The 27,922-nt window shown below is 51.9% G+C and overlaps 11 protein-coding genes across 11 annotated transcripts; 7 read left to right on the forward strand and 4 right to left on the reverse strand.

Moving 5' to 3' along the window:
- Positions 1–1,186: 1,186 nt before the first annotated feature.
- Positions 1,187–2,746, reverse strand: J4E84_002113 (uncharacterized protein; the record flags this gene model as incomplete). Its single annotated transcript, XM_049384741.1, has 1 exon — positions 1,187–2,746. The coding sequence occupies one exon, from the start codon at positions 2,744–2,746 to the stop codon at positions 1,187–1,189; it is 1,560 nt and encodes a 519-aa protein (XP_049248097.1).
- A 971-nt stretch (positions 2,747–3,717) lies between these two features.
- On the forward strand, positions 3,718–4,944 carry J4E84_002114 (uncharacterized protein; the record flags this gene model as incomplete). Its single annotated transcript, XM_049384742.1, has 1 exon — positions 3,718–4,944. The coding sequence occupies one exon, from the start codon at positions 3,718–3,720 to the stop codon at positions 4,942–4,944; it is 1,227 nt and encodes a 408-aa protein (XP_049248098.1).
- A 1,365-nt stretch (positions 4,945–6,309) lies between these two features.
- On the forward strand, positions 6,310–8,876 carry J4E84_002115 (uncharacterized protein; the record flags this gene model as incomplete). The annotated part of the gene is made up of 6 exons (XM_049384743.1): positions 6,310–6,700; positions 6,752–7,594; positions 7,645–7,811; positions 7,861–8,127; positions 8,178–8,395; positions 8,444–8,876. 6 exons carry the CDS (start codon positions 6,310–6,312, stop codon positions 8,874–8,876), a joined length of 2,319 nt encoding a protein of 772 aa, XP_049248099.1.
- Positions 8,877–11,039: 2,163 nt separating this feature from the next.
- On the forward strand, positions 11,040–11,786 carry J4E84_002116 (uncharacterized protein; the record flags this gene model as incomplete). The annotated part of the gene is made up of 1 exon (XM_049384744.1): positions 11,040–11,786. The coding sequence occupies one exon, from the start codon at positions 11,040–11,042 to the stop codon at positions 11,784–11,786; it is 747 nt and encodes a 248-aa protein (XP_049248100.1).
- Positions 11,787–12,308: 522 nt separating this feature from the next.
- Positions 12,309–13,130, forward strand: J4E84_002117 (uncharacterized protein; the record flags this gene model as incomplete). The annotated part of the gene is made up of 1 exon (XM_049384745.1): positions 12,309–13,130. The coding sequence occupies one exon, from the start codon at positions 12,309–12,311 to the stop codon at positions 13,128–13,130; it is 822 nt and encodes a 273-aa protein (XP_049248101.1).
- A 1,231-nt stretch (positions 13,131–14,361) lies between these two features.
- On the reverse strand, positions 14,362–15,396 carry J4E84_002118 (uncharacterized protein; the record flags this gene model as incomplete). Its single annotated transcript, XM_049384746.1, has 2 exons — positions 14,362–15,302; positions 15,363–15,396. The coding sequence occupies 2 exons, from the start codon at positions 15,394–15,396 to the stop codon at positions 14,362–14,364; spliced, it is 975 nt and encodes a 324-aa protein (XP_049248102.1).
- Positions 15,397–16,059: 663 nt separating this feature from the next.
- Positions 16,060–17,744, forward strand: J4E84_002119 (uncharacterized protein; the record flags this gene model as incomplete). Its single annotated transcript, XM_049384747.1, has 5 exons — positions 16,060–16,320; positions 16,378–16,419; positions 16,466–16,791; positions 16,845–17,163; positions 17,211–17,744. 5 exons carry the CDS (start codon positions 16,060–16,062, stop codon positions 17,742–17,744), a joined length of 1,482 nt encoding a protein of 493 aa, XP_049248103.1.
- A 1,303-nt stretch (positions 17,745–19,047) lies between these two features.
- Positions 19,048–20,514, reverse strand: J4E84_002120 (uncharacterized protein; the record flags this gene model as incomplete). Its single annotated transcript, XM_049384748.1, has 1 exon — positions 19,048–20,514. One exon carries the CDS (start codon positions 20,512–20,514, stop codon positions 19,048–19,050), a length of 1,467 nt encoding a protein of 488 aa, XP_049248104.1.
- A 182-nt stretch (positions 20,515–20,696) lies between these two features.
- Positions 20,697–23,822, forward strand: J4E84_002121 (uncharacterized protein; the record flags this gene model as incomplete). The annotated part of the gene is made up of 1 exon (XM_049384749.1): positions 20,697–23,822. The coding sequence occupies one exon, from the start codon at positions 20,697–20,699 to the stop codon at positions 23,820–23,822; it is 3,126 nt and encodes a 1,041-aa protein (XP_049248105.1).
- A 1,180-nt stretch (positions 23,823–25,002) lies between these two features.
- J4E84_002122 (uncharacterized protein) lies at positions 25,003–26,004 on the reverse strand (the record flags this gene model as incomplete). The annotated part of the gene is made up of 1 exon (XM_049384750.1): positions 25,003–26,004. The coding sequence occupies one exon, from the start codon at positions 26,002–26,004 to the stop codon at positions 25,003–25,005; it is 1,002 nt and encodes a 333-aa protein (XP_049248106.1).
- Positions 26,005–26,320: 316 nt separating this feature from the next.
- On the forward strand, positions 26,321–27,214 carry J4E84_002123 (uncharacterized protein; the record flags this gene model as incomplete). The annotated part of the gene is made up of 1 exon (XM_049384751.1): positions 26,321–27,214. The coding sequence occupies one exon, from the start codon at positions 26,321–26,323 to the stop codon at positions 27,212–27,214; it is 894 nt and encodes a 297-aa protein (XP_049248107.1).
- Between the last annotated feature and the right edge of the window lie 708 nt (positions 27,215–27,922).

The following is a 27,922-nucleotide window of genomic DNA, read 5'->3' on the forward strand; positions in this document are numbered from 1 at the left end:
TGTTCGTCTTCAACCGCCTGGACCTCATCCTAACTCTGCCATGCGTGGTCATCTGGTAAGAATCGCTATAGGAGCGAGAAGTCCTGCAAGCCTTACTAGCAAGTTCGCATGCCAGGTGTCTCAACAAGCCTTCCGGGGACTAGCCTTCGGGCCACACGCATCTGGCGGGCCGAGCCTGTTGTGTGCTTCGGCTGCCGCTTACTGCATCGCGTCTGCAGTATGTAAAGCTAAAATCCCAATTCCAATGTTTGGAGTTGTACTTCCACGTGGGCCAAGCTATCCGCAGGCTCAGTAGGGATAAGATCCCTGAAGTGATCTGTAGCCATGGCAGGCAAACCTGGTCGTATACCCAATTCCTCTGCTCATCCAACCGACAGATACTGGACTGGGTAAGATTAGAGGTGTCCGGCCTAGACGCGATGGTAGAATGACCGGGTAAAGTCGGTCTCGCATAATGGGCGTGCATGCAGACATCGTATTTGACCTGTCAACCTGGTCTGTGGGTGCATAGGCGGTGGACGCCGGATCCCCGTCCACCAACAATGAAGCTATGTGATTAACACGCTGGGTAATGAGCTCGGATCGAGAAGGATGAACAGCAGGTTCCTCACGAGATGCAAGACAGTCTTGGCATCTGGTGTAGATGGTTGGCGGTCTGTGTGCGGGCGTCTGACTGCTGATGCGGCGTCGGACAGTGATACGCGTTCGGCCTGAGTTACAAAGCATTGATCACCTCGATCTGACCACCAAACGCGTCTGTCGGAACTTTCTCGACCGTATCATGTTGACAGCGTGCGATGGATGCGTGGGAGGAAGGAAGCACCGGGGCCGCTGTCCGCAAGGGCCGTCTCGCTTACGGCTTAGTAAGCCGAATCATGTGATGTTCTAATCTCGACGCGTCCACGGGTAGAGTTCAACTCCCATCACAATCACCTCTCGAGACACTTCCTTATCCTCGCGCAGCCTTGGAAAGATTACAAGGCAACCTCAGACATGCATTCCTGCGACCGTGCACAACAAGGGCTTGGGAAATTACGATTATGGAGAAGTGGTGCTTGCAGCAGCTTCAGATCAGAGCTTCGCGGGTGCTTCTGTCGGTCCACAGCAGGTGAAACTGTAGCATGAAGTACAAGAGCAATTAATATGACAGATAAACACAACGATCCCTCGTACCCTTCGCTTCATACTAGATTTGACGCCTGAACCTCTTCAATGGTCTTTGTTGATCGGCCGGTTGATCAGGATCCCAGCCAACCAAGCAATTCACAGTCTCCGCTCCAAGCCCAGGGTCGTTGATGCGGTCGCCAGTCGGCATGCGGAATTGTCCCATAAGCTTGACATACGAGTCTAGCGCATCGACCATAGTCTTTCCAAGAGCCAGAGCCTTCTCAGCCCTAGTATGCGAATAGAAAGTCAGAAGCTCTAGCGCATCTTCCCGCATTCCGTTGTCCACCAAAGTCTTAGCGCTGCGCTCAACCCACTCCATGTCTGCGAATGACGCGTTCTCAAATCCGTGGAGCATGTTTTGGACGATGGGTAGGTATGACTCCGGATCTGAGCAAGTGTAGTAGAGGACCTGCTTGAAGATGCGTCCGGCGAAGTGCGTGGCTTCTTGGTATTGGTAGTCGGTATCTAAGAAGGTGGATGCGGCATCTTTGTAGAGATAGCGATGGAGGCCGTACTCAGGTGGCACGCTCTTCACACCCAGCCACCACGGGTTGAAGGGTGCCGTCACAGATCCGGTTGGAGCGACCCAGATGCGAATCAGATCCGGGTCCATGTCTGCGCGAAGAGACACTACTTGGCCATATCCGGCTTCATCATCTGAAATACGGTAGTCGCGAACGCGCTCGATCAGGTCTTTCTCGGTCACCGGAGCCATTGCGCGGGTGGCGTTCTCAAGAGCCGCTTGAGACATGTACTTCGCACCTCCGTCTCGCGCAGTGTATCCCTCCGCTTGGTAGGCATACGCATTGAAGATGTTGAACGGCTCGGTGCCGTTCGGGTTCCACCAGCCCTGTTCGACAGCGAAGCTCACGATGTTCGGGCTACCCATGTAGTCTGTACTGTCTTCGAAATCGACCGGGAAGTCCTCAATGTAACCTGGGTAAAGCACACGTACGTCGTTCTCGCCGAGACGTTCTGCAGCCCAAAGCTTCTTGCCTCCTGACATCTGCCATACGACCCATCCTTCGTTCGCATCTGCAATGAGATGCGAGTTGCCGCCGTAATCGGCGTATCCGTATTCTGCAATCATCTGGCCAATGAGCTCAACACCTTCGCGTGCGGTGCTCGCGCGTTCCATAACGATACGAGCTAGGTCGGAGTATTGTAAACCTGTCTGGGGGTTTGGCGTCATAGCAATGAGGTCATCTCGGTTTTGTGCCCAGATGTCCCTGACAGCGACGCCCTTCTCATTCACACCACCGTTCGTCAGAGGAGGTGGGAAGCCCTCGAAGTCGGAGTATTCCATGGAAAGATAGCGGAACGTGTGCGGCACTTGGGATATGTTCATCAGTTTTCCAGGCATCGATGCGTCTTCGGTAACTCCAACTGTGATTGTCGCATTCGGGGCGTGATCTTTTGCTGGGAAGATCTGAAGCCAGTGCGAGGACACTTCTTCTCCGGTGCCACCCAGCATAACACTGCCATCCTGCGTTAGGTTCTTTCCGACGTAAAATCCATAGCTTGCTCGGGCGGGCTTCGCGAGGCTCAGAAGCCCTACTGCAAGAAGCTGTGTAAGCATGTTGCCGTCCGGTGGTAAAGATGAAGAGGCAAGAACATCGAGCAAGTATCTCGGAGTTTTTTTTGCGGATTCTTTCTCACAGCAAGGGTGGGGGTGCTCGAAAGCGGTCCGACTACGTCAGATAACTCCGACACGGCACATTGCGGAGATCACATCGACTGGAGAAGGTCAAGCTTGTGGTGTTGGAGATGCGCTATGCAGGAACCGGTTCGGTGGGCCTTGGCACCTGAGTCGTGAACTACTGTTCGGAAATATTGTCGGGCGCGGCGGCCGCTTATCGCACACGTGAGTCCAACGACCGCTATGGCTTCACAGCTGCCTCATCCTTGACTGCTAAACGTTGCAACGTTGTGATCCAGCGGTGTTGAGGAGCGCGTCTCGCAAATTGAGGAGGCGGGGTTGATTCGCAAGCCACTACGCTAATCATGCGCGAAGGAGCGGGTCGTCGGGTCTGACTCTTTCGTGTCGTTTGAACTCCGTCGCCAGCATGCATCCAGATATCTCCGTGCCAATGAGTTTATGATGCGGTGGGTTTAATCGCTATCGCTCAAAGTGACTCATAAAGGCTCATGTCTTCCGCATGTAGCAATCTCCATCACCACAACGGCCATCGTGAGGTTTTGCAGGGCTTGCGATCTCGAAAGCAGCGTTATGTTGGTGCCTGGAGGGACCGCGAGAGCGATGAGGTAAGTCTATGAGCAGACTAGGAAGGCGAAAACGCCCTCGCCATGTTTTGCGCAAATTGCGCCCTTGAGAAAGGCGTTGTGTTGGTATCCGGGAGGATCGCGAGGATGGTAAGCTACCTATTCTCGAGTGCATACGCTAGGCAGACACATCGACCTGTAGGAATGTGTATAAGTATCTGAGGCATCCAGGCTGCAACATAGCAGACTCACACTTCTCCTCTAGAGTATCTAGGTATCTCAATCCCTCGAATTATCATCGCATCTTTGTCATCACTACCACCTGCAATGGCTTCCGGTTCGGCGCCCTCTACTATCCCGCGTCAGCGCATCCGCGATCTGTTACCAACTCTGCATCTTGGTCGCTACCAGCCCGGCCCAAAGAACAGTCTGACAGATATTCCCGGTGTACTCGTGCACACTGAGTCCATCCATTCATCTCCTGCTTATCCCGATGCCCCACCGAACGACATCAACACTGGCGTGACGACCATCATTCCGCGCAAGGACTGGTTTCACAAAGCTTGTTTCGCAGGCATGTTCCGCTTCAACGGCTCTGGGGAAATGACTGGAGCGCATCTGATCGAAGAGATGGGCCTTCTTTTCTCCCCAATCATCATCACGGGGAGCTTTGGCGTTGGCTCAGCGTACAACGGCATCTACGAATATGCGATCCGTGAGAACTGCGACAAGAATGGAAAGGTCGATTGGTTCCTATTGCCTGTCGTCGCGGAGACCTTTGATGGTTTCCTGCACGATGTGTCCAAATTTGCTGTGACACCGAAGCATGTCGTAGATGGCATCGACAAAGCAAGCAGCGACCCTGTGAAAGAGGGAAACACGGGCGGTGGAACGGGTATGATTTGCCATTACTTCAAGGGTGGCACTGGATCCAGCTCTCGTGTAGTGCCTGGTGAGGATGGCAAGAGTTATGCAGTCGCGGCTCTGGTCCAAGCGAATTACGGCAAGATGTGGGATCTCAAGATCGGAGGTGCGCCGATTGGGAGACTCATCTATGAAGAGCAGAAGCGAAAGATTGAGGAGAACCCTGACGATCCAGAACTACTGGCACAAGCGAACCTACTGTTCAAGGTGAAGAAGGAGAAGGACAAGAAAGATGGATCCATCATAATCATCCTGGCCACGGACGCGCCGCTTCACCCGCAACAACTGCAAAGGCTCGCCAAACGCGCGACTGTCGGATTGTCTCGCGTAGGTGGCTACGGCACGAACTCTTCCGGCGATGTCTTCCTCGCGTTCTCTACCGCCAACGAGTTGAACGTGCAGACAGTCACAGCGGGGCAAGCATCTGTCGATCCGTACAAGGCGAGAGAGGTATCGGTGACCATGACCGACGATCAGACAATCAATGCCTTATTTGAGGCGAGCGCTGACGCAGTCGAAGAAGCAATATACAATGTCCTGTGTATGGCGGAGACAATGGACGGTAACGGAAACAAGATTGAAGCGCTGAACCTGGAGCGCGTGAAAGAGCTGATGCAAAAGTACCTGTAGCGTAGTGCATACTTCCGAAAATTGACCCCCATTTGCTCGATATGATGCGTACAGAACACTGTTATTTTGGGGCGTTTCCAAGCCCCTCGTCTGCAGTAGCTCGTGTAAGGATTGGGCAGTCGTACTAATTTTGATAGTTCAAGAGAGCCTGATATTTGGCCAAGGACGTGGTGCATGTGTCGGTTGCTGTACCCTTTGATGCGATTTGACAGCTGTTGCTTGTGTAGCGTGGATCGTCATGCGTGATCCAGGCACGAGCCTCATGATTGATGGCTGAATGCTCCAAGTCGATGAGCAGGATCTGAGTGCACGTGCTTAGCACGACGGCCACGAGGCTGCTCGTTTCACAACATGGAGATCAGCAGCTTTGCCAGCGCCAATGGCAAGGCTGCGCGAATCTACCATGGCCATGATCAGCAAGAGTGTGTGTGGGGAAAGGGTACCGATCCAAGCGAAGAGACATTCCCTACTCATCGCGCGGAGGTGTGGCGCAGAGATGCACGGGAACCGGGAAGTCGTGTGGGTAAGCTAGAGGCTGGCGAGATGGCGCGCCGCTGTGTCGGAGATGCACGAACAGTCTAGGCCTTTGGCCTACATAAGAACACGATCGTCGAGCAGCTTTCGATCGGTAAACTCCGGTCGTGGGTTACACACTCAAGAGACACTGTAGTGCAGATGATGGCTTCTGACTGGAACAGGGAGGTGGAAAGCAATTCCGTAGCTGCTTCATGTATTTGAGTGGTGGAAGGGCGGTCAACTTTAAGCTTCCCGGGAATCATTCCCTCGGCAGATAGCGCAAAAGATCATACGTTGATTCTGGAGCGCGTATAGCTGCATTGAGCGGCAACACACTGGTAGTGAGTGTTTGGGCCACATGATTCGCATCGTTGTCTTTGCGTGGTGTTCTGAGGTCTGGACACAGCGCGGTGCTGCTGCTGATGTCGGTAGCACGCTAGAGAAGGCCGATGCGCTCAGCAGCAATAGCGAAATGAGATGAACAGCAGCAGGACCGAGCCGTCTTAGCAATACGTGCTCATGGAAAAACACAAACACCATGGGCGCGTCGTGTGGCGGCGTCTTGAATTCCCATGGAAGTTCTTGCCCTGTGGCAGAAACCGGCTACTGCCACTAGCGTGTGTCAAAAGTGGGTCCGGGCTGTGACGTTCGAGGCTCTCCCAGAACACCCTTCTTTTCATCTACGCGGTCTGGATCACCGGCCACGACTGCGCGCTACCCTATAACGTCCATCTCAGCTTCAGCCCGCCTGTAAGGCCATAGTCGCGGCATCTGTCATGCCGTGTGGCAGCGCTCATATATGCCATTTGTCCCTTTTCCCATCTTCTTCCACCACAGACGTCACCCCTCATGGCGATCCCTACCTTTCCGAGTTCTTCTGTCCCAGACCTCACTGAAGTCTTGGAGCGACTTGGGCTCACTCAGTATGCTCAGGTGCTCGCTGAGAATGGGTTCCACAACTGGGAGACGGTTGTAGACATCACGGAGGACGATTTAACAGCGCTCGAGTTCAAGCTTGGCCACAGGAGATTACTACAGCGAGAGATTGCCACGTACCGCGGCATCCCTCAATCACTATCACTGGAGCCAGAAAATAACTCGCCTGAGCCGACGTCATTATCGACCTCCGCTTTGGAAAGTTTCACCAGGCAAACAACGTCCCTGCCACCACGAGAGAAGAGGAGGTACAGGCGGCATCCGCGGGCAGACCCAAATGCGCCAAAGAAGCCAAAGACAGCATGTACGCTCTTCGCACATGATATCATCAGGACTTGATCTAACTTGTTGTCAGATGTAAACTTCGCCGACCAGCTTCGTACCGACCCTGAGGTCAGCCAACTATCCTTTGTGGATATAGCTCGCGAAGTCGGTCGGAGATGGCAGGAGCTTCCTTCAGAGAGAAAGCGTATCTGGGAAAGCAATGCGGCCCGAGCCATGCAAGAGTTCGAAGCCCAAATGGACGACTACAAGAAGACGGATAACTGGCGAAAGTATCAGGCCTATCTGAACGAGTTCAAGTCGCAACAATCAAGTCCGAGCATTGGCAAACAGCGACCGACGAATAGTCGCTCAACGACCGACACTTCTAACAACACGAGACAATACTCACGTGCTAGCCCGAGCTCTTCAGACAGCCCGGTATCTCTCCAATCAAGCAGCATATCAGCCGGACCCGAAGCCGAAGCGTGCCACAATGCTCTGACGCTGGCCTTCAGTGAGTTGGTCACCCTCAGAGGCGAGATACTCAATGGATCCGGCCAGCAGTTCAGTCAAGCATTTTTGCCGACCGAGGATCGTGTTCGGCGGTCCATGTACGCGTTCGTGCAAGGAACTGGGTCGCTGCTCTTCATGTGGACTTATGATGAGGTTAATGAGATACTTGACCGTATCTACCGGCCCCAAAAGAAGGTGGACGACATGACACTTGCCGAATGCTTCACAGTTGCTGCTATGGGCGCGCATTACGACATCGATGCCTACCCTGATCGGATGCGCCGATTGCTCTACGCATCTGGGACCCTTCATTTCAACGAGCAGACTGCCAGACAAGACTATTTCCGCACAATGCGCTTGCTATTATCTTTGTCCTTTTATTCTTTGCTCGAGAAGCACATGAGCGCCAAGTATCTTATCGGTATGTTCAACTCGTACACTTGATCATGTGATTGTACTAACAAGCCACAGCTGCAGGACTACAGATCGCCCGTTGGAAGTATCCGGCTCTGCAAACTTCGTCTCGCTCAGCAACGGACGACCACTGGAGAAAGATATTCCGTAGCCTCGTATTCATGGATTCATGGCTTGCCTACACCCTCGGCTATCCCACTGAGGTGACAGCCAGTGACATCCAGGTATGCCAGGGCGAGCCTATATTGATTTTCATGATACTAACATGGCTAGGTCGCCTGCATTGCCCATCGCCAAGATCAGCTGTCCATCGATGAACTCATACACATGCAAACCAGCAAGATCAACCTGATAGCCGCCGAGGTTGCCAAGACACTGGCATCTCCAGAGCTAGCTACCAAAGGGAACATCACCATGCTCACAATGAAGCTGGAAAAGTGGCGTGAAGAAGTTCCGCAAACGTTACAGATCCCTACGCTTCTGTCTAGTGCCGCACAAGACTTGACAGTCTTCCAAAGGCGAGCGGTCTTTATGTTGCACGTAAGGAGACCTTCCATCTTCTTGTATCATCATTTTATTGACTGATTCAGATCATGTATCTTGGTGCACTGGTCCTGCTATACCGCCAGCTACTAGTGGCTTCAGCAGAAGCCCAGCTTATCGACGGAATTCCATCTGCGTTGAATAACATTTCAGTCGAAGATGTCAAGATATACCGACAGGAATGTGCAATGGCTGCCCAGAACATTGCTCGCATATTGAGCCTTATCTCTTTTGACGGTACGCTGACAACGCGTTGCTGGATCATGTAAGTTCGTATACAAAACCCGAACACCCCACGAACTAACGATCATAGTATTTACTGGGCATTCTCAGCTGCCATTTGCCTGCTCTTCAGCGCAACGACTAAACTCATGGACGGTCAAACTGAAGGAGTCGAAGCTGATCTCACGTACGCCAAGTCGTGCATGGATATGCTCGAGCCATGTAAACCATGCGAACCCGTCGCCGCGCGATACCTGGAGACACTCTGGCCCCTATACGACCACTTGCAAGATGTCCATCGTCGGATGATCGGTCGATCAAAGAGCAGCATCTTTGCCATCCTGCAGCCTGATCCGAGTCTGTTGAGCCCACCCATACCTGTGTCGAAGCAAGAGATGGGCCCGATTTCAGAGAAGCTTACAATGCTACTTACGGATCCTTTCGGGAGGAAGCAGACTGCCGACGGCACCCAACGACGCATCCTTAGCAACGATGGGTCGTACTCAGTTTTCTGGTTTAGGTGAAGAAGGCTTCGCTGATATTGTAATGTTTTATCATCGACCAGAGGATACCGGCGGCACGGGCTGGCCAAACAAATCTTAGAGTTCATCAGAGCTACCGTTCTCGATATCGAAGTGCAACAAACCACAAAAGGCCGATGCATAGCTTGTCCGTTATCTGAAGTCCACTGGTAGCCAAGTCCGATAGACGCAAAGTCTACATTAGCTGCAGTCGTTTCTTACAAGACGAATCTGTCATGCTACTAAATATGGCATCATTCTCGAACGCTTGTCACTCCGGCGTGCGCTACAAGACAATTGATCGATAGCGCGACTGCACGTTTCAGTCGTTCCTGACTAGCAGCCAAATCGACGGATTACAAGCCGATGCGCCTGCACGTCCCAGGGGTCTCCTACTGTACTGGTGGGTGAGCGTGGGGGAAGAACGAAGACCGGAAAGGGGGAAGAGGCGTCGATATCAGCCGTGGTACTGGCTGGGCAACGTCATCTCAACAGCGAAACTGATAGTTTGCACCACGATAGTGCATCTCAAGCAGGAAAGTTGAGACTGCATCCTGCTGTAGCGTCGATCACGGGAGCGCCCGTCCTCCGTAGCGCAAACGCCATCGTCAGCCAATTCCCACTCAGCCCGTATCAGCCTGTATCTGAATCAATCATTGTAGCGTCATGAAAATTTCACCACCAATCTTCCGTTCCACGCAAACATTTCTGTCCTGTCATTGTAGCATGTTGCGATGTTGACGGGACGCACCCTGTTCACGGCCGCGGTACCAGCAAGCGATACGCGTAATTCGGCTCCATATTTCATAAACCGAGCGATATCGCCAGCGACGCAGGGCCGAATAGTTCGCAATGCAGGTGTAAGAACCATTCGCATAGAGATACAGGCGGTGCGTCCATGACATCTGCAAGTCGAGAGATGGCGCAGCTGAGGTGGTGATGTCGGCCGCTACGCGCTTCCAATAGTGCGGCAGTTAACAATGTCGCGATATCTAGTGCCTCTCGCGAACCCTTGGGCTAACGACTATCTTTATCGAAACGTGTTTCAGCGGGGTCGTCCTTGTCAACCGACCGCTCTACCCACGACGTCGTTCTCGTTTCGATCGCGATGTTCGGGTTGATCGGCCTCTGTGCGGTCGGGTCGGTGTAGCTGCGCTTGCATCATTGAAGATCATGCTCGCAAATTGGTTTAGGGGAAAGGGAGAGAAGTACGTAGGCGCGGGCACACCTGCTGTATGAGATACAGGAGGCAGTTCGCTTCCCTCAAATTAACGAGGTCGCAAAATAAATGCTCCACCGCTTCTTCGTTGTTGATGCCGCTGAAGTGCGGAGAAAAGCAAGCTGTTGATGCGCAACAGGGAACTAACCGCCCACGCCGCGTTTTCTGCCCGAATCCGAAAGGCAGTACTTCCCGGCCGGTGGTGATGCCATCTGGCGCGAGCTAGTTGGCTACATAAAGCAGTCGTGAGATACGGGCTCTGCACAAGCGTGGGCGGATAAGGAAAGGGGGGTGCGCAATATGCAAGTCTAGATCTACAGCAGTCTCCACCCCGGCAGCGCAGCAGCGGGTGGAGCTCCTGGGCATGAGGGAGGCTCGTTCGCGTCATTTGGGGGGTGAAATAGGGAACGGCCGTCCGTTGCAGGGAATAATGATAATACCCTCGAAGCCTTCTTTCCCTGGCATCTTGCTTGCTTTGCTCTTCCCCCTCTTATCTGCTTTTTAGCCTCGTCGTGCAAAGAAGCTTGTTCGTTCTCGTCTGCCTTTCGACTCGAGATAGCCCGACTGCATACCGATGCGAAGCGAGATAGCCACGCCGACAGAGAGATACGATGGACTACGGATACGCTGTGCCGATGGAGAGCCCTTTTGTGATCCCACATGAGGATGTAGAGGCGCTGGGCGAGTCAAAGGCCTTTTGCGCGCTGAGGAGGCATCTGGCTGGTGATGCTGAGTATGTTCATGTTCCTGTTCTTCTTCCCCCGTCGCGAGCAGCTTATCGCGCTTCGTATCGCTTCTCTCCACCTCCACATGCCTATCCACCCCCAGCTCTACGGCAAACCTCAATCACTAACAAGTATGCCAGCTTCTGCGCAACACACACGCAATGTTCTCCCCAGGCGAAACAGACATATATACTCCACCGCGATATCCTCCACGCCCTCATCATGCCCGTCGTAACCCTCTTCTCCCGCGCATCAACACTAGCCTCCGCCGCACTATGCACACAACGCGCCTCTGACCTCGAGCTCGCCTTCTCGGGCGAATCCCGCAGCGCATTCATCGGGCTGCAATGCTTCATAACCGAAGAAGCGGACTGGTGCCGCACCCGGGGCTGCCCAGCATGCGTCGTAACAGCAACCCTCAGCACCGACAGCCACATCCGCTTGACCATCGCCGCAAGTCTGCTTAGCACAGCAAACATCGCGACGCCAACGCAAGAAGAACCGCCAAAGCACATCGAGGACCGAACGCTGCCTCCGCTCCCTCACATCCTCCCCGCGCTCCAACACGCCGTTATAAACGACCCGTTTTGGGAGGGCTCGGAGATCTGGGGCTATATTCTCTCGCGCGCAACACAGCTCTCCGCTGGCATCCAGGCTCTCATCGCTGAGTGCGTGAACCTTGAGTCCCTCGTTTCGTCGCCTACGACCGAACGCCCTGGCTCGAAGCGTGGGCTCACACATCCTACGGTGCCTTTTGTGGTATCTGGACAAGCGGTTCAGGAGAAGGGCGTCAAGCTCAGAAAGAGCAAGCTGGCGAAGCGACAACTCAGGCTGCGCGATGAGGAAGTGGAGCTCATGCGCAGAGTAGCTATGCAGTGCTGGGCGAAAGCTCAAGTACCCAAGCATGTCAGGGGAGAAGTACTAGGCTTGGGTGATAGCAAGAGGACGAGGAGTTTGACCTGCCCGTAAGCAACGGGTCTACATGGTCTATCAGCAGTGCGTCCGATGGATCGGAAAGGTGTTATATGGCGTTTTAGGGCTCGCATATGGATGATACCACAGCATACCACTTTTCCTTGGGTTAGGCGGCATCTGATGCCGTGGGACTGGTTGGTCTCGCGGCTGGGTTGGGAGGCATATACATGGTATGGGGGTATTTCTTTTGTTTGGCATTAGATACTACTGGGGCACAAGTGGTCTTTAGAGGTCTAATATATCTATATGTTCGTTTTAAGTAAGTACTCAATTATGTCCCATTAACACCCCTTGTCATTCCTGGTAATAACAGTACCCCGCCAAAGTCCTGGCGACACCGTATGGATGGTGCGAGGGTATTTGGGTCCAGAGCTCTGCATCCGTTTCGCCAATCAGCAGGTGGTGGCGTGTAGCTGCCTGATTTCATATAAGCTCAGCCTTCCTTCCCCGCTTCCCTTCTCTCATCGACACGACATGTCCACGAGCGAGCTGGCTCTTTCAACATACAATCGAAAAATGTCGGAATGTACTATCGCATCGTCTGAGATCGGACGACTGGAAATGAGCGATGACATACCTGACAAGACAATCTACAAACCACTACCAGCGGGCGAGTTTATTCGCGTGTTAAAACTCCAATCTGGCGAAACCGATCAAGGCATTGAGTGCAGCCTCAAAATCATTGGCATCGAAGAATCCAAAGGCTCATATGAAGCCATATCGTACGTTTGGGGCGACCCCAACGACACTGTCGATGTACGGTGTAATGGACTGCGAGTAGCTATCACTGTCAGCCTCGCAGATGCATTTCGGAACTTCCGACACACGACTGAGCCTCGACTACTATGGGCGGATGCTCTCTGTATCAACCAGAAAGACGACAGAGAGAAGGGACATCAGGTCAAGAGAATGGGCGAAGTCTACGCCAACGCAAAACGCACACTTGTTTGGCTTGGTCGCGATGATCAAAATATCGCTATCGATGCGTTTGCTATCATTCTTGAGGCGAACGCATACTTTCAGGACTCGTTCTTGCAGGCAGACCAAATGATCCACCAAATGGTCCGCTTTACCAAACCGTACCCTATTTGTATGGATACGAAACGATGGTTAGGAGTCAAGAGAATCTTCGAATTTCCTTGGTTCAGACGAGTATGGACTGTCCAAGAAGTCGCCATCGCCAAAGAAGGTTGTTTGTTTTGGGGCCCGATCAGCATCGATATTGCTGACGTGTTGGAAATATGCACGTGGATGAACAGACGCCCAGAATTCAAGGAAACTATCCGGACTACTATTGGGGTTGTCAAATCTCTGAAAACAGAAAACATGTATCCCTAGTTCTATTACAATCATCACCAGCCGGAACGGTGGCAGAAAACCCGTATTGGACTGGAGTATCTAATCACTAGCTCCATACAGACCACATTTGCGTCGGTCCTTCGGGCAGCCCGCTATCTAGAAGCAAGTGATCCTAGGGACCGTGTTTACGCGTTCTTAGGGTGTCCAGCTGCTATGGATAGTGAAGGCAGTACGTTGGTGGAGGCCGACTATACTTCTTCAATAGACGATCTCAATGTTCGTCTCGCCCTTGCGCTGATGAGGAATGCCGCAGAAGGGTCTTTCATCCTTTCGGACGTCACTCACGATAGTAGAAAGAGGCTTCTGGACGACGTGCATCCATCTTGGTCGCCGGTATGGCACGTCCCTGGGAAATATCGCTTAGGAATAGCGAACACGAACCATTGGTTCCAAGCTGGAGGCACCAGAGAGCTCTTCAAAGACATACACCATGACGGGAATCTTTTGAATGTTGGTGCTTGCACCTTCGACACCGTCATATGGAGATCAAATGCGATACGATCGAATCAAAGTAGGGCTAATCTGACCGATGTACCGACTATAAGGTCAAACGTCCTACTCATGGATACGTTATGGCATGATGTGATGCAAACCTCGTCACAATTGGGCATCGCAGTGCGACAAGTCGAATTTTTGCGCAGCCTCTTGGTAGGCTATCCAGCAGGCTATGGCTCCTCCACCATTACCGATGAGACGATGCAAAGCTCGATTGATGCATACAGAAACAGTATCAGCGTGACGAAACTGAATGATCAGGAGGATGCGGTGATAGAAGAGCACGAGAGACGTAATGCCGCAAACCTCGGATATAGAATGATACATCTCAACGACGCGAGTATATTTTTGACCAGGAATGGGCGCATCGGAGTGGCTCCGATAGGCGACTTGATCGAAGTTGGCGACGTATGCTGCATCATATTCGGGGCGACTGTCCCTTTTCTTCTCACGCCAGCGAAGGAAGGTCGGCACAAGTTCATAGGCTCATGCTACATCAATAGTGTGATGGATGGCGAGGTCATGCAACAATTCGCTGGAAGCGATCTCAGCAAGCATCGGATCGTCCTCGAATAGTCGTACCAACGCACTCCTGCAACAAGAGCTGTTGATAGATCTCCCATCTCGTTAACTGGATATCATCAAGGGACCGGACGTAAACTAATGTTATTTTCATTATTTTAATCGTCCTGAGGAACTGGCATACCAATCATAACTATCGCTCGCTCTCATTCAACCATTTATACACCACCCTCGCGTCCTTCCCTTTATACCTGTCATCCTTCATTGCCTCACCAAAAGCCTCCAACGTAGGCTTATCGAGTATAGTGCGCGCCCCAACCATCTCCGCAAGCTGACTCCCCATGCCCAACACCTTTGCGCAAAGCTCGATGCGGAACCCGCCTTCGTAACCCCGTGAACTCGGCACATTCGCTTGTATACCCGGTACTGGATTGCTCTTACTCGTTACCCAACACTGACCTCCAGAGACGTTGATTACATCCGTAAGTAGTGCAACGTCTAGCCCCATCTTCGAACCGATGTTCAGGGCTTCAGACGCTGCCAGCGATGTGATGGCACTGAGGTAGTTGTTGATAACCTTGAACGCCGTGCCTGCGCCGATGTCGCCGCAGAGGAATATCGTATCCGGCTTGCCCATGTGGCTTAGATAGCCCTTTACAGTAGGGAAGATGTCCTTGTTGTTCGCGCCTGCCATGAACGCCAGCGTACCATCCTGCGCACCCATGGGCCCACCAGACACCGGCGCATCAACAAATGTCAGCATCTTGCTCGCGCTAGAGTTCTCCACTGCTTTCGCAACCTCCAGTATCGTAGCCGTTTCGATGGTACCGCATTCCATGATCAACTTTCCCTCTCCAGCTTCCGGTAGTGCCTCCGCACCAGCGAGCACCCCCGTTTCTTTATCAAGGTACACCTTCAGTACAGCATTCGAATCTGGAAGCATTGTTATAACGGTGTCGGCTCTTTGGACAGCATCATATCCGTTCTTTACTACTTCCACTGGACCCTGGCCTGAGGCGTCTGATTGGAACTTTTCGAGCGCGGAGGTGGATACGTCGCAGATTAGGAGGGTATGGCAGGTGTCGAGACCTTTACGAAGATTGAGGGCCATGGGATAGCCCATTACGCCAAGACCTGCGAAACGTAAGTATGAGAAGTGATGGATTGGAATTAGCTAGGTAGGAAGGAACGCACCGATGAAGGCCACAGTCTTGCTTGGTGACGACATTGTGTTGAGAACGTGATCGCCAGTGCCTTCTCGTCGATTATCGTTTCCTTCTCTTTAGATTTATGAGAGTATTTTCGCAATTGTAGTATCAGCTTGTTGATGTGAGATGTCAATTGGCAGGAGCCATGCCCAGTAGCGCGATGTTTCCTCAAGCGGGATTGCAGTTGCGACGGACTCACCAATACCTTTCCCCGCACACCACCATTCATCCTGGCCATCTGCTCGCAGAAATTACTTCCTTTCTCAGAACACCCATCATACCAAGCCGCGTCGTGCTTCCCCAAGCTAGCCCCGCATCTCACCCCGCATTGGGGAACCACACATGGCTTCTCCACCTCCGCAACGTTCGCAGATCGGCAATCCGGCTAATACTCTACACCCTGCCACCGACGTCGACATGCAGCCTTTCTGTGTCACTCACTCTTCAGGCGTCCTGCGTATCGAAGCGAGTGATGGAGGATTCATGGAAGTTGGAGAAGGACCTAGGCCTAGACGATGGACACGAGTAATGAACGCAGGAAGGGGCATAGCGTTTATACATACCGGATTCACGCCTTTCTATGGAAGATGCATAATAGACGAGACTACTTGATCTTTGAGCTCGGATAAGGCATCAGGAAGCTATCCGCTACCGTTTCCCTCGCTTCTTGACATCTTTCGGCAATGGCAACGCCAGACCTTCAACGCTCGGTTACCGACGAGAAACACGAACAAGTGCAGCGTGAATATCTCACGCAAGATGAAACCCCGGAGATCATCGAGAACAAGAAGGAAGAAGATGCATTACGACGAAAGCTGGATTGCTTCGTTGCGCCAGTCATGATGATGTTGATGCTCATCAGCTATCTGGATCGCGGTAACATTGGGTTTGCTGCGACGCAGGGCATGACGACGGATATTGGACTGAAAGGCAGCGAGTTGAACGTGCGTGATAGCCTCAATGTAATGTGTGAGAACTCGTTCAGACTGACGCAATCGCAGACTGCTGTATCGGTGTTTTACATCTTCTACATTCTCGCCGAAGTATGTGTATCCGCTATTCCAGATCTACCCATCTGACTTCACACAGTTTCCAACCTCGCTGCTAGTCAAGCGTCTCCAGTTCAACAGAGTCATTCCCACGATTACGTTTTGTTGGGGTATCACATGTCTCTGCACCGGCTTTGTGCAAAACTTTGCTGGCCTAGTTACTACGCGCATCTTCCTTGGCTTCTTCGAAGGCTGCCTGTTTCCGGCAATGACACTGTTCCTGTGTAACTGGTACACTAGAGAAGAGCTTGGTATCCGTATCGCGTATCTCTTCATCGCGTCGGCGTTGTCGGGAGCCTTTGGTGGCCTCATTGCATTCGGCATCCTGTACATGAACGGGGTTGCTGGGTGGTCGGGGTGGAGATGGTGAGTTTCAGCTCTCGCAACTCTGATGGCCTTTAGACTAATGCATCATACAGGCTTTATGTCATTGAAGGCATCATCACCATAATATGGGCAGCCTGCTGCATCTTCCTTGTCCCCAAATCCTTCGAGACAGCGTATTTCCTCAATGATGACGAGAAGGCTCTCATGCGCCAGCGCGCACATCGAACGCAGGCCTACTCTGACTCCGAGGGCTCCGGTCATTATGGGAAAGCTGATATCAAAGAAGCAGCGAAGGACATCAAGAGTTGGGTGCATGGTGTAATCCAGATCGCCGTTGTGACGATTCTGTATGGTTTCGGCACCTTCTTACCTATCATCATCAGGAATGGGTTCAACTTCTCTACCAAACAGGTACTGCTAGCCACTTACAGTTTTGCATACAGCACTGACATGCACAGGCACAATACCTCGTTATTCCCGTCAACATCTGGGGCGCCATCGTCTACGCAGTCGGCGCATACCTGTCGGATCGGTATCAAACGCGGTTCTTGCCACTCATCCTGATGGCGCCAGTAGGCATCGCCGGCTACGCCATCCTCCTCTCTCCTGTCAGCCCATACGTTCAATACTTCGCCACCTACCTTGTTGCAACAGCCTGTTTCCTCTGCACCGGCGGAAACATAACCTGGCTATCAGCGAATTGCGCGCCCGATGGCAAACGCGCCGCTTCTCTAGGCATCTTGCTCACACTCACCAACATCGGGGGCGTGGTCTCGGGTCAGATCTATCAGAGCAATGCAGCGCCCAAGTATACCTTGGGCCATGCGTGGAGCTTGGGCTGTTTAGCGTTTGCATGGTGCGGATGGTGGATTGTTAGGGCGATTTATAGGAGAAGGGAGAAGAGAAAGGATATCAAGCTCGCCCAAGGGTATACTATGCCTGCTGGCAAGCAGTATACGGATCGCGAACCGGATTTTAGGTATCAGATATAGCTGCACAGTGGTCCGAAGCACAGCAGGAGTATACAAATGTCACATGAATTGAGTCCAGCCTGGAGGATGTCGCGTGACTTTTGAGTTTTGAGTGTAAATTTGAATGATAGCGTGATGTACTTCAAGATTTCTACAAGCCATGTAAACGATGTTACAGAGTAGCGGGTTGTACTTCAGGCTTTCCACCGATAGCATGGGTAATCCCCACAGGCCTTGAAGTATACCAGGCTCATATTTGACACTGCTAATTGACCATTCTCATGCACCCTGGACGTATACCAGGCGAGGCGATCAACCCTATCTCATGACACGACTTCCAAGGTTGTATTCCGCCCGCTCAGTGAATCCACGGAGTAAGAGGCCCGAGAACGTGGGTTTTGGCCAACATTGTTGGCACTTTGGGCTAAAACCTCGCAGCATGCAGGAACAGTTTGATGAATACATCGATATACCTCCTAGCAGTTCGGTGCGGCATACTACCCCGTGGAGGCTACAACAGTGGATTGCAATGTAGAGCTAAGTGGAAAAAGACATTCTGAGATATACATGGTGTTTCCTACGGAGCATAACGCAGGCCCACTATCGATGTCTGCGGCAAAGGCCTTTTAGCTTGCGTCGTATATCTGATGACGCAGCGCAAGATGATTACGCCAGGAGGATACAGACGGGCTTATAAGCTCGAACTAGACCTAGAAACATAGCCGGGAGGTATTCGATGGTGCCCGTGCATGAGAGGTATCGTCAACCCAGGGACTCTTCCATCCTAAAGTCCATATCAAGATCCGGCATAATCCCGCACAGGTCTGAGGAAGGCATCGACGCCAGGAGGATACAAAGGTATTTGTACCCTCCCCCGAGACCTAGGAATGTAGCCTGGGGGTATTCGCTGGTCCTTCCCTGAGAAAGGCATAGTTCCTTAGTCGAGTTCGATTGGAAAGAACCTCTCAAGGTGCGGCTTATCCTTGGATACCATAGCAGAGTGTGCGCACGCCAGAAGGATACAAACGCCATTGCACACTCAAACTAAGTCTGATGATGAATCTAGGAGGTAGTCGCGTCGTTGTATACAATCATGGCGCAGCTCCCTGGCCAGCTTCTCCAGGAAGGAGCGGTCCAGATGCAGGCACGCTAGGCCTAATCGGTCTGCGAATGTCCATGAGGTGCACGGCATGTGCGTGTGCTAGACAAGGATTCGTGGAAATGCTTCCTAGGGGTGTTCGCGGATCTTCACGTCGATGTGCCGATAGGACAAAAGATCGTGTAGACATCTGGCGTGTATTGAGACCAAAGTATAGGGAAAGCTCTATCTCATTGGGCTCGCTGCTCGGTCTACAGGACTACTCGTCCTACCAGAGCCAACACCAGAAGCCAGTAGTTCAAGTCTCGATGCCTGGACTCGGTGCTTCTTCATGACTTCTACCCACTCTTCCTCGACCTCCTGCTCCTCAATATCCTCCGTGTCTTCTCCTAGCTCTGCCCGCAGGTCCTCTTCCAGGAGAGCAATCATCATACTAAAGTCACCGCCCAGTCTGCCTAGCGAACCGGCACAATATAAGACCTGCGTGAGGAGCGAGTCTCGTTGTGAACGATCTTGCACGTTTGGAAGGTATGTTCGTAGGGTATCGAAGAGCATCTCCACGAGGTGTAGCGGAAACGTTGCGAGGGCCGACGGTATCGGTTGTAGAGGGTTGGATGTGTTGACTGGCTTTACAGCTGGCGCGCTTTCGTCGGACCCTGGCGCTGGTAAGGCGGAGGGGAAGATGCTCTTATACATGGATATGATAGCGAAGCTTTGTTCTCGGAAGACTTCAAGATACTTCTTCAAGTACTTTTCTGTTTGCTGGCCCACGGCCCAGCCTGCGTCGCCTTTCGCTGCCTTAGGTGTCCGCTTTTCTGTCTCTTGGTCTGCAAGTTCGCGTAGAGGATCTAATGCGCTGAGCATCAACTCCAGACAGACTAAACGGCATACGAGGAACAATGCGCCCAACGTGCCTTCTCCACTGCCTATGCCAGCTTGTTTTGTTGACCATGCTTCGTCCAGTTCTGGCGCCACTCGTCTGAGCCACCCGATTGTTCGCATGGCGCCTGCTAGCTTGATACCCTGAGTCTGGAGCGAGTTTATCAGGTTGGTGGTCATTGTCTTCATCTCCTGCTCAGCCTGGGCCGTGAGCGAGGAGACCAGCTCTGAGTTCGGATAAAGCGTGTGGAGTCGCTTGATGTGTGCGTGGAGGTCGAGAGCCGAGGCATAGTTCGCGTTGGCGGTGGCCGTGGATGACGAAGCTTGTGCGGCAGCTGTAGAGGAGCTGATGGCGGACGAGAGGAGGGTCGGTAGGTCGAGCACATCGGATACGCGGTCAATGTTCCGGGACAGCAACATGGCCTTTCTCCGTCTATCTAGTATCGCATTATCCGCCCCTCTGCTGTGTTTCTCGGAGAAGTTCTGCGCGGCTGTTTCCAGGTTGGGCAGCTCTGCCTGTACTGTGCCTGCATCTTGGCCTATCTGCGGGAGTGTCTTGCGGAGGTGTAGGAGGTGGTCGGTCGAGGATATGATGGGTTTATGCGACCGCTTCGAGAGAGCTTGTAGCGATCGCAGTATAGACTGCGAGCTTTGTGATAGCGATTGCTGCTCGGAGGATGTGAGGGCAGCTAGGGGCAGGGTCGTGAGGCGGGAGAGGTACGTGTTGGTAACGGCGTCATTGGGTGAGGGTCGTAGCTGCGCGTCTTGGGCGTCGAAGTAGGGTATCAGTAGCTCGTAGAGAGGATCCGCCATGTTATCGCGTTTCACTCGTCCAATGACGCGTGCAGCTGTTGAATTGCGTCTCGAGGGCGGCGTGGGGTGGCTGCCCAGGTGTCGAGTTGCGGGCGGAGGTGCCACGAGGCTGACCCCTGCCGCGTTAGCGCCCTTTGCACTTCACATGCGGCCGCTACCGCAGCATTGGAACCGCAGGACTCATGGATCGCGGCCACTCCCACACAGACAACCCCAATAGCGCGGACGACGACGCAACTAGACCACAGCAACCCAACGCAGTCGAGCGCTTCCTCGCTGAGCTGTTCCAGAACCGTTTTCTCACAGACCTCTCGACCGCCGACGACGAAGCTGCACCGACACGACCGATTTCGCCGCGAACGCTTCCCTCGAATCACCTCGTGCCTTTCTTCACCGCCTCCAATACCTTTCCAGTGCCGCAAAATCCAGTCAACACTGCAGAAGTGGCAGGAATCACACCACCGCATACTTCAGCACGCCAAATGCAAAGCGCGCAGGATGTCGTCTTCTGTGTCGAGGATACCGTGGGGCTCAAGGACGACAAGTACAGCGTCGGCATCATAGAGAGGTCGTTTGGCGATGTCGACTCGCACGAGCCCCGGCCACAGCGCGACTACCCCGACGACATCGAACGCCACACCGATATCCCCAGGGAAGATTTTTGGAAGTTCATGAAAGACGGTATCCCACCGCGGGGTACGGTCCTAGTGTCATGGCAGACCCAGTACAAGACGGAACTCATACCAGAAGCGAAGCTTCAGCTGCTAGATCGCGCGCTGTACGTAGGCGATGTGGTCAAGAGGAAGGCCGAAGATCACATTAGTGGTACCGTCATTGGCACCCAGGCAGTCTGCACCCTCTTCCCCGCGACCCTCTTCAACGGCGGCCAAATCACACAGACAACCACCGACGATCTATCCATACGGAACATCCCGGCCGACGAGCTCATTAACGTACACGAATTCGTCGAGGGCGCCTTAGTCGTCTATGGCGACTGGGTCGGGCGGGTAGAGAACGTATACGATGAGGTCGCCATCAGGCTGGCCAACAACTCAGTCGTGGTCGTCGAGGACCCGGCAGAGCTGGAACAGGACGACACGACTCTCGAGCGGCTCAGCGTGGGCGATACAGTCAAGACCAAAAAGGGCAACTTGCGGCGGGGAAACTGGAGATTCGGCGCGTACGATCCGAGCGTGCCGCCTGTGGGCATGGTCGTCGAGACAAGAGCATCCGAAATTGACGTGCAATGGCTAGCAAGAAGCATCGGCGCGCGCAACGTCGCCTTCAATGCAGACGAGCCTCCGGCGACAATCGGTCGAGACGAATTCGAGAGCCCCAACTTCTACCGATACGATGCCTCAGGAGGTACGGCCACAACACTCCCCGTCTCCGAAAACGGTGTCGACAAATCATACCATGTTACCGATGTGGCTGTGGGTGATCGTGTACGGTTCAAGGACATCGCCGGCGCTGCTGTAAAGTACGACGGCACGAGGGAACTACCCAACGGATATCCACAAGGGCAGGTGACACGCATCGCGCGGACGGAAAGCCTGGGATACGATCTCAATGTCTTCTTAGTGATGCAGACTCACAGTCGGGTCACCGTTCAATGGCAAGACCTGTCCATAACGCACGATCTCAGCTCTTCTCTACTACCAGATCCCAATGTAGAAGACGACGATGAGGTCTGGCCGGGTGAAGTTGTTTTCTCCAAAGAGAACCGCGACGGGGATAACGCTGATGACACTGCGACAAAGAAGCCTTCAAAGGTGGGTGTGGTCCAGACAGTCAAGGGGCGAGATCGGATAGCTACTGTGCGATGGTTCAAGAACCCTTCCATCGAGTTCTTCGGCCCAGACCTACTTCCTCCGTCAAGTACAGGCGAATTACACGAGACCGTTGAAGACGTCAGTCTATACGACATTTACTCTTTCCCAGCACTAACACGAAGGCGCGGCGACTTTGTACTTGTACATCCAGACTCAATCGAAGGTGTACAGACGCCGCTCAACGTCACTGGGCCCGACTGGTTTGGAGAGGTCATCGACTTGGGTCTAGATGGAAAGCTCACCGTCCGCCTTGGTGCAGCAAAGCCTGTTGTAGATGTCAAGGTTCCCTACGAACGTGTCACTCTTGCCTACAGCAGCGACATGGCTGATGATTTCGGTAACATGGATCCGCTAGAAGGTGAATACATCGACGACTCCGACGAGAGTGATGAGAGCGATTTCGACACGGCGTCATTCAATGAGATGTGGATCGAGTATGAGGGCATGGATGGTGAACAGCCTGTTGGCGACGAAGGGGACTGGTCGACGGAGGATGAGGATGAAGAGGAAGAAGATGGTGGCAACACGGATACATCGATGCCCGATCTTGTCGACATCACGAAAGAAGTCGATACATCGAAGACGACTCCCGAAGAGCAACCCGATGAAGACGGCGGTATAGCGCTGGATGACCATACGGGACAGCCGACAGAGGGGCCAGCTTCGTTCCTCATACTCGAAGAAGCCCCGCCGGCATCCCACCACTACATTTCTCAATCGTCAGCTTCCTCGTCAGCTTTCATGCGCCGGATAGCGAAAGAGCACAAGATCCTCCGAAGCTCACTCCCACCCGGCATCTTCGTCCGCACCTGGGAGTCTCGGTTAGACCTTCTCCGCGTCCTTATGATCGGCCCCAACGATACACCCTACGAGTACGCGCCCTTCGTCATCGACTTCCACCTCGGATCAGCATATCCACAAGAAGCACCATCAGCCTTTTTCCACAGCTGGACAAACGGCAACGGACCTGTCAACCCAAACCTATACGAGGACGGCAAGATCTGTCTAAGTCTACTGGGCACATGGCATACCGACGAGCGGAACGAGAGCTGGAGCCCCGCGAAGAGTACGCTACTACAGGTTCTAGTCTCCATTATGGGGCTGGTACTGGTCAAGGAACCTTACTACAACGAAGCTGGCTACGATGTTCATCGCTCAGCGCCAGAGACGAAACTCAGCTCTGCGCTCTACACCGAACGCGCTTACTTCCGCGCCCGTGCTTTCATCCATCACGCACTTACACACGAGATCGCGCCGTTCAAGGAAGAGCTACAGTATCTCTACCGCAGCCAAGAAGACGGTGCCCCAAAACTCCTCGACAAAGCTATTGAAGCTGCCAAGGATGTTGTCGAGCAAAGCGCCGAGGGTAGTGAGGAGGGTGAGCGTGATGGACTCAGGAAGATCAGTCTGGGCGCGCTTGTTATGCTGAGGAGGCAGGTTGAGAAGCTAGAAGCTTTGAAGCAGGCGAGTACATGAGTAGGAGGACTGGTATGATTGACGCCGGCTTGACTTCGTGTCACTGTATTAGATCTTCGCATCGGGAGACGTATGGCGCTTTACCGTGAAAGTAAGATACTGAAGCAAGAGAAATGTAAAACTATACTTCAAGGTGCCCGTCACCCTGGCCTTGATCGTGACTCTGGATATCTGGGTTGGACCAACTCGTACCAGGAAGAAGCTAAATACGTACCACCTAGGAGTCTACATTACCTTTGGATCTTGCGAAACTTTGGCTTGTATACTGATGTAGTCGGTAAGCACCTGTTCACTCTTGCATGATACTATAGTTTCTCTCACCGCTCTATCCGTATCTCCCACACTCTGACGTTCTCGTTTGCTATGTCATCAGCGCCTCCATGTTTACTTCGACTTCCAGTGCCTCACCTAGGACACTTTGTCACCTCTTGTTACTGCGTGATCTCCCACTGTCTTCTCTATCTTGCAGTCTCTCCATCATACGCTACATTCGCTGTTCCTTCCAAACCGTATCGATGCATTTGCAACTCATCATCTCCGCGCTCACGTCTCCTTACCTGCAGCTCGTCATCTCTCCCACCGTCAACACTCTCGCCTAAATCACCAGCTCCGCACAGACTCTCCCGTCCACGCCCACAATGACGTGCGTCCTTCACCCCAAATCGCAGCCCGCCGCCTCACCCCCAAATTTACTTGTGGTAGGTCTATCGCGACATTCTCTAGGTATATAAAGCCCATCACCGAAGCCTTTCTCATTGAAACGAAGAAGACAGCAATGCGCATCACCGGCTAGTCTAGTCAGTTGTCTCACCCACACTGGCTATCAGCATTGCAAGAGTCATACCCATGGTCGCTCGTGGGTTCGATTCACTACAGTTGACAACAGAAAGCACGCTATAGGGTACGACTCTGTGTTAGTAGGTTGTCAGCGCCATCATTTTGTTTTTGCCAATTCCTTTTTTTTGTACCACAGCACGTCAACCTAGGAAAAACCTGAATATGTCTGGAGCCTGCATCATCGTTGGGCTATCTAATTTGCAGATTTCTATGTTAATGTAGGCGGCAGACCCGTTTAGATTTTTACTTGTCTAAGGTCACAGCGTAAAAGAAAAGTAGAAGGTAAGTTTATTTCTACTATACATGTGCTGCTATATCGCAGGCACGCAACTACACAACAGTTTTAGGTTATAAAAGACATGTTTTGCAGCGCAGTGTCCAGCTCATCAACCGCGGTGCTACTCACACCTTTCATGAATGCAATCGCCGCAGAAGGATCCATCCACATAGCTCGCATATCCCATCTCTCCTTTGGCAGCTCCGGGTTAGGTTCCTCGATGTCCAGGAGCAAAGCCTTCACATGTGGCTGCTCGAACAGCTCTTCGCAAAGGTATCCGGGCGCTTCCCCCATTCCCAACCCACACAAACCGGCCTCCACACCCTCCATCTCCGCATCTCCGGCCTTCTGATTGGCCGCAAGCTCGCTCTCCTCCGCCACATGTTTAATCCATTGCGCCGCCCACGCATGTCCATGCTTCTTCCACTCGACGTCAGGCTGCTGTTGGACCTTGTCCCAGAACTCACTAGCAGGGAAAGGGAGCTCAGGCACCTTGTCCATCATCTGCGCAACAGCCCGACGCATGGCGACGAGCTGCCAAGAGCGCCATTGCATCACATCATGACCCCCTTCTGCCCACAGCTTCAAGAAGGCCTCCCGTTCGGTGAAAGAAGTTGATTGCGACACTGCTTCTTTCCACGCAAGAACAAAGGCGTGGATGAATTGTTGCGCTGATTCGGGGCAGTATGCACCTGGGTCTTTTGACGCGCCTACGATGACGGCGGTCAGGATATTATATCGGACGACAGCGTGGTAACGACTGAAAGAGTGCGACTTGTCGATTTGCCAGTACCATATCGCTTTGACGGCGTCGATGTCTACGCCTGGCGTCTTGATGGCTTTGAAATCGGCGGCCAGAACCGCGTTGTAGTTGGCAAGTAGACATTCCAGCTGGTACTGCTCTGGTATACTCGGGACGTAGATGGTAGGTGCCTTGGTGTAGTACTCGTGGATAGTAGGGCGACTACCTAATGCGAAGATGCGCCTGGGAACACGCGCGAGCTTGATCTTGAGGAGTCGGGTGGCCTTTTGGTGGAGTTCGAGAATTTGGTCCTTCGTAAGCGCCATAATGTACCTATCGATGCAGGTGTTGTCAGGGGGTGTTGTTAAAGGGTAGATTATCAAAATAGATTCAAGAGAGGAAGTCAAAATCTGGCGCACTGGGATAGTTGGTATTGTCGAGGTGAGCGAGAATCGCGCGCGTTTGCACTTAGGCAGCCGACTCACCCTCACTTTCGATCAAGAAATGGCGTCACCAGCGATTTTTCTTTCGCGCGAGCAGCTCGCCTTCACCTCGATTCGGTATCATAAAATCAATTTCTATCGGCCTTACCAACTCTGCTTGTTACAATCTACACACCTATCTTCCCTTCCCTTCCCCAAGATGGCGCTTACCAACCAACAACTCCTCGACCTGCACACCAAAGCCGGTCACCTCCTCAAACACAAGCTATCCAAGCTCAAGATCCCCGGCCGCGTGTTCCCCTCAGGCCGTCTCCCCACCCTCCGCGACAGCTACGAGAACCCGGAAAGTCTACATGTCCCTACCATCCCTCCAAACCTGCAGCTCGACTTCGTGTTTGCCAACTACAACGACTTCGCCGCCGCCAACTTCCTCGCGCGAAAGAACGACCAAGACATCAAAGTCTGCATGGCAACATGGCACTGGCAGATCAGCGAGACACAGTCGTTCTCAAGTTGGCACAAGGAGATTCGTTTCAACGTCCTCCTAGCCCATGTAGTCCTCAACACGCCTAATGCGCGCAAGTTTCTCGCGGAGAAACTCGTTGTATTCCTCGAACAGTTCGTCGGCGCATGGCTGGAAACGGCGATGCACATCGAGTACGATGGGAAGGAGAGACGCGACTACTGGATCGCTCGACTTTGGCGCACAAGCCAGTATGATCTGGTACATTGGGGCAAGCAGGCTAGGGGCCGAATGGGTGAGGCGGTGAAAGGGCTCGAAGAATGCGTTCCACCGCAGAAATACGCCACGGACGACTTTTGGAGCGTAGCCCGGCAGATGCCAGCGGATGAGTACCAGAAACATGGATCTGCTTGGGCTATGCAGTTCATCATCTACAAGGAGAAGAAAGAGAAGGTTGTGGCGAAAGAGCTTCAGACCGAGCACACGCAAGACCAATTCTCAAAGGGAAATTTCATGGGCTTTAGTAGTCTTTCCGTGGACGATTCGGTACCAGAGTACCTCTCGGAAGACCTGTTTAATCAGCTATTGGTGAAAGCCCTTTTAGTAGATGTGCGCAAGCTCTTGTATTAACAATACTTCTCTTTTTAAGAGAACCTAATTATATAAGTATATATAAATTTTAGAAGTTATAAGTTACTTATTATAATAAGTTATTAAGTATACTATAAGATAAAAGTAATAGTTCTAAAGTATAACTTTATATATATAGTAATATAAGTTAGAGGTAAAGTATATAAAGTACTTTAGTATTATTATTACTTATATAATATATATATATTATAGTACTTTCTTTTACTTTTATTACTTTTAGAATTTTAATCTAACTATATATTTTTATTAATATTAAATACTACTAGCTTTTATTTACTAATATAGTAAAAGTAACTTACTACTAAGTAGCTATATAAGCTAAGTATTATTAATAAATACTTATAAATATAAATATAAACTTATATACTTAATAAAGTATTAAGTTATATAAGTTCTACTTTAAGCGCCTTCTTAGTATATAATATAATATAACTTATAATAAGTATACGCTAATAGCTATATATATAAGTTTATACTAAATAAGTAAATACTTTCTTTACGCTAAAATAGCTATAGTAAATATACTACTTATTTATTTAAGTTAGCTAGGTTACTAGCTCTTTTAAGTAAAGACTACTTTTCTTACTTAAAGTAATATTAGTAGTAATATAAAATAGTAAAAGTACACTAATATACTTTTTACTTTTTATAATATATAAGTTAAGATATAAGTTAGTATTTAAGCTA

This window comes from Alternaria hordeiaustralica, assembly GCF_023758085.1.
Source record: "Alternaria hordeiaustralica strain BMP 2776 chromosome Unknown scaffold_2, whole genome shotgun sequence".
Classification (NCBI taxonomy): domain Eukaryota; kingdom Fungi; phylum Ascomycota; class Dothideomycetes; order Pleosporales; family Pleosporaceae; genus Alternaria; species Alternaria hordeiaustralica.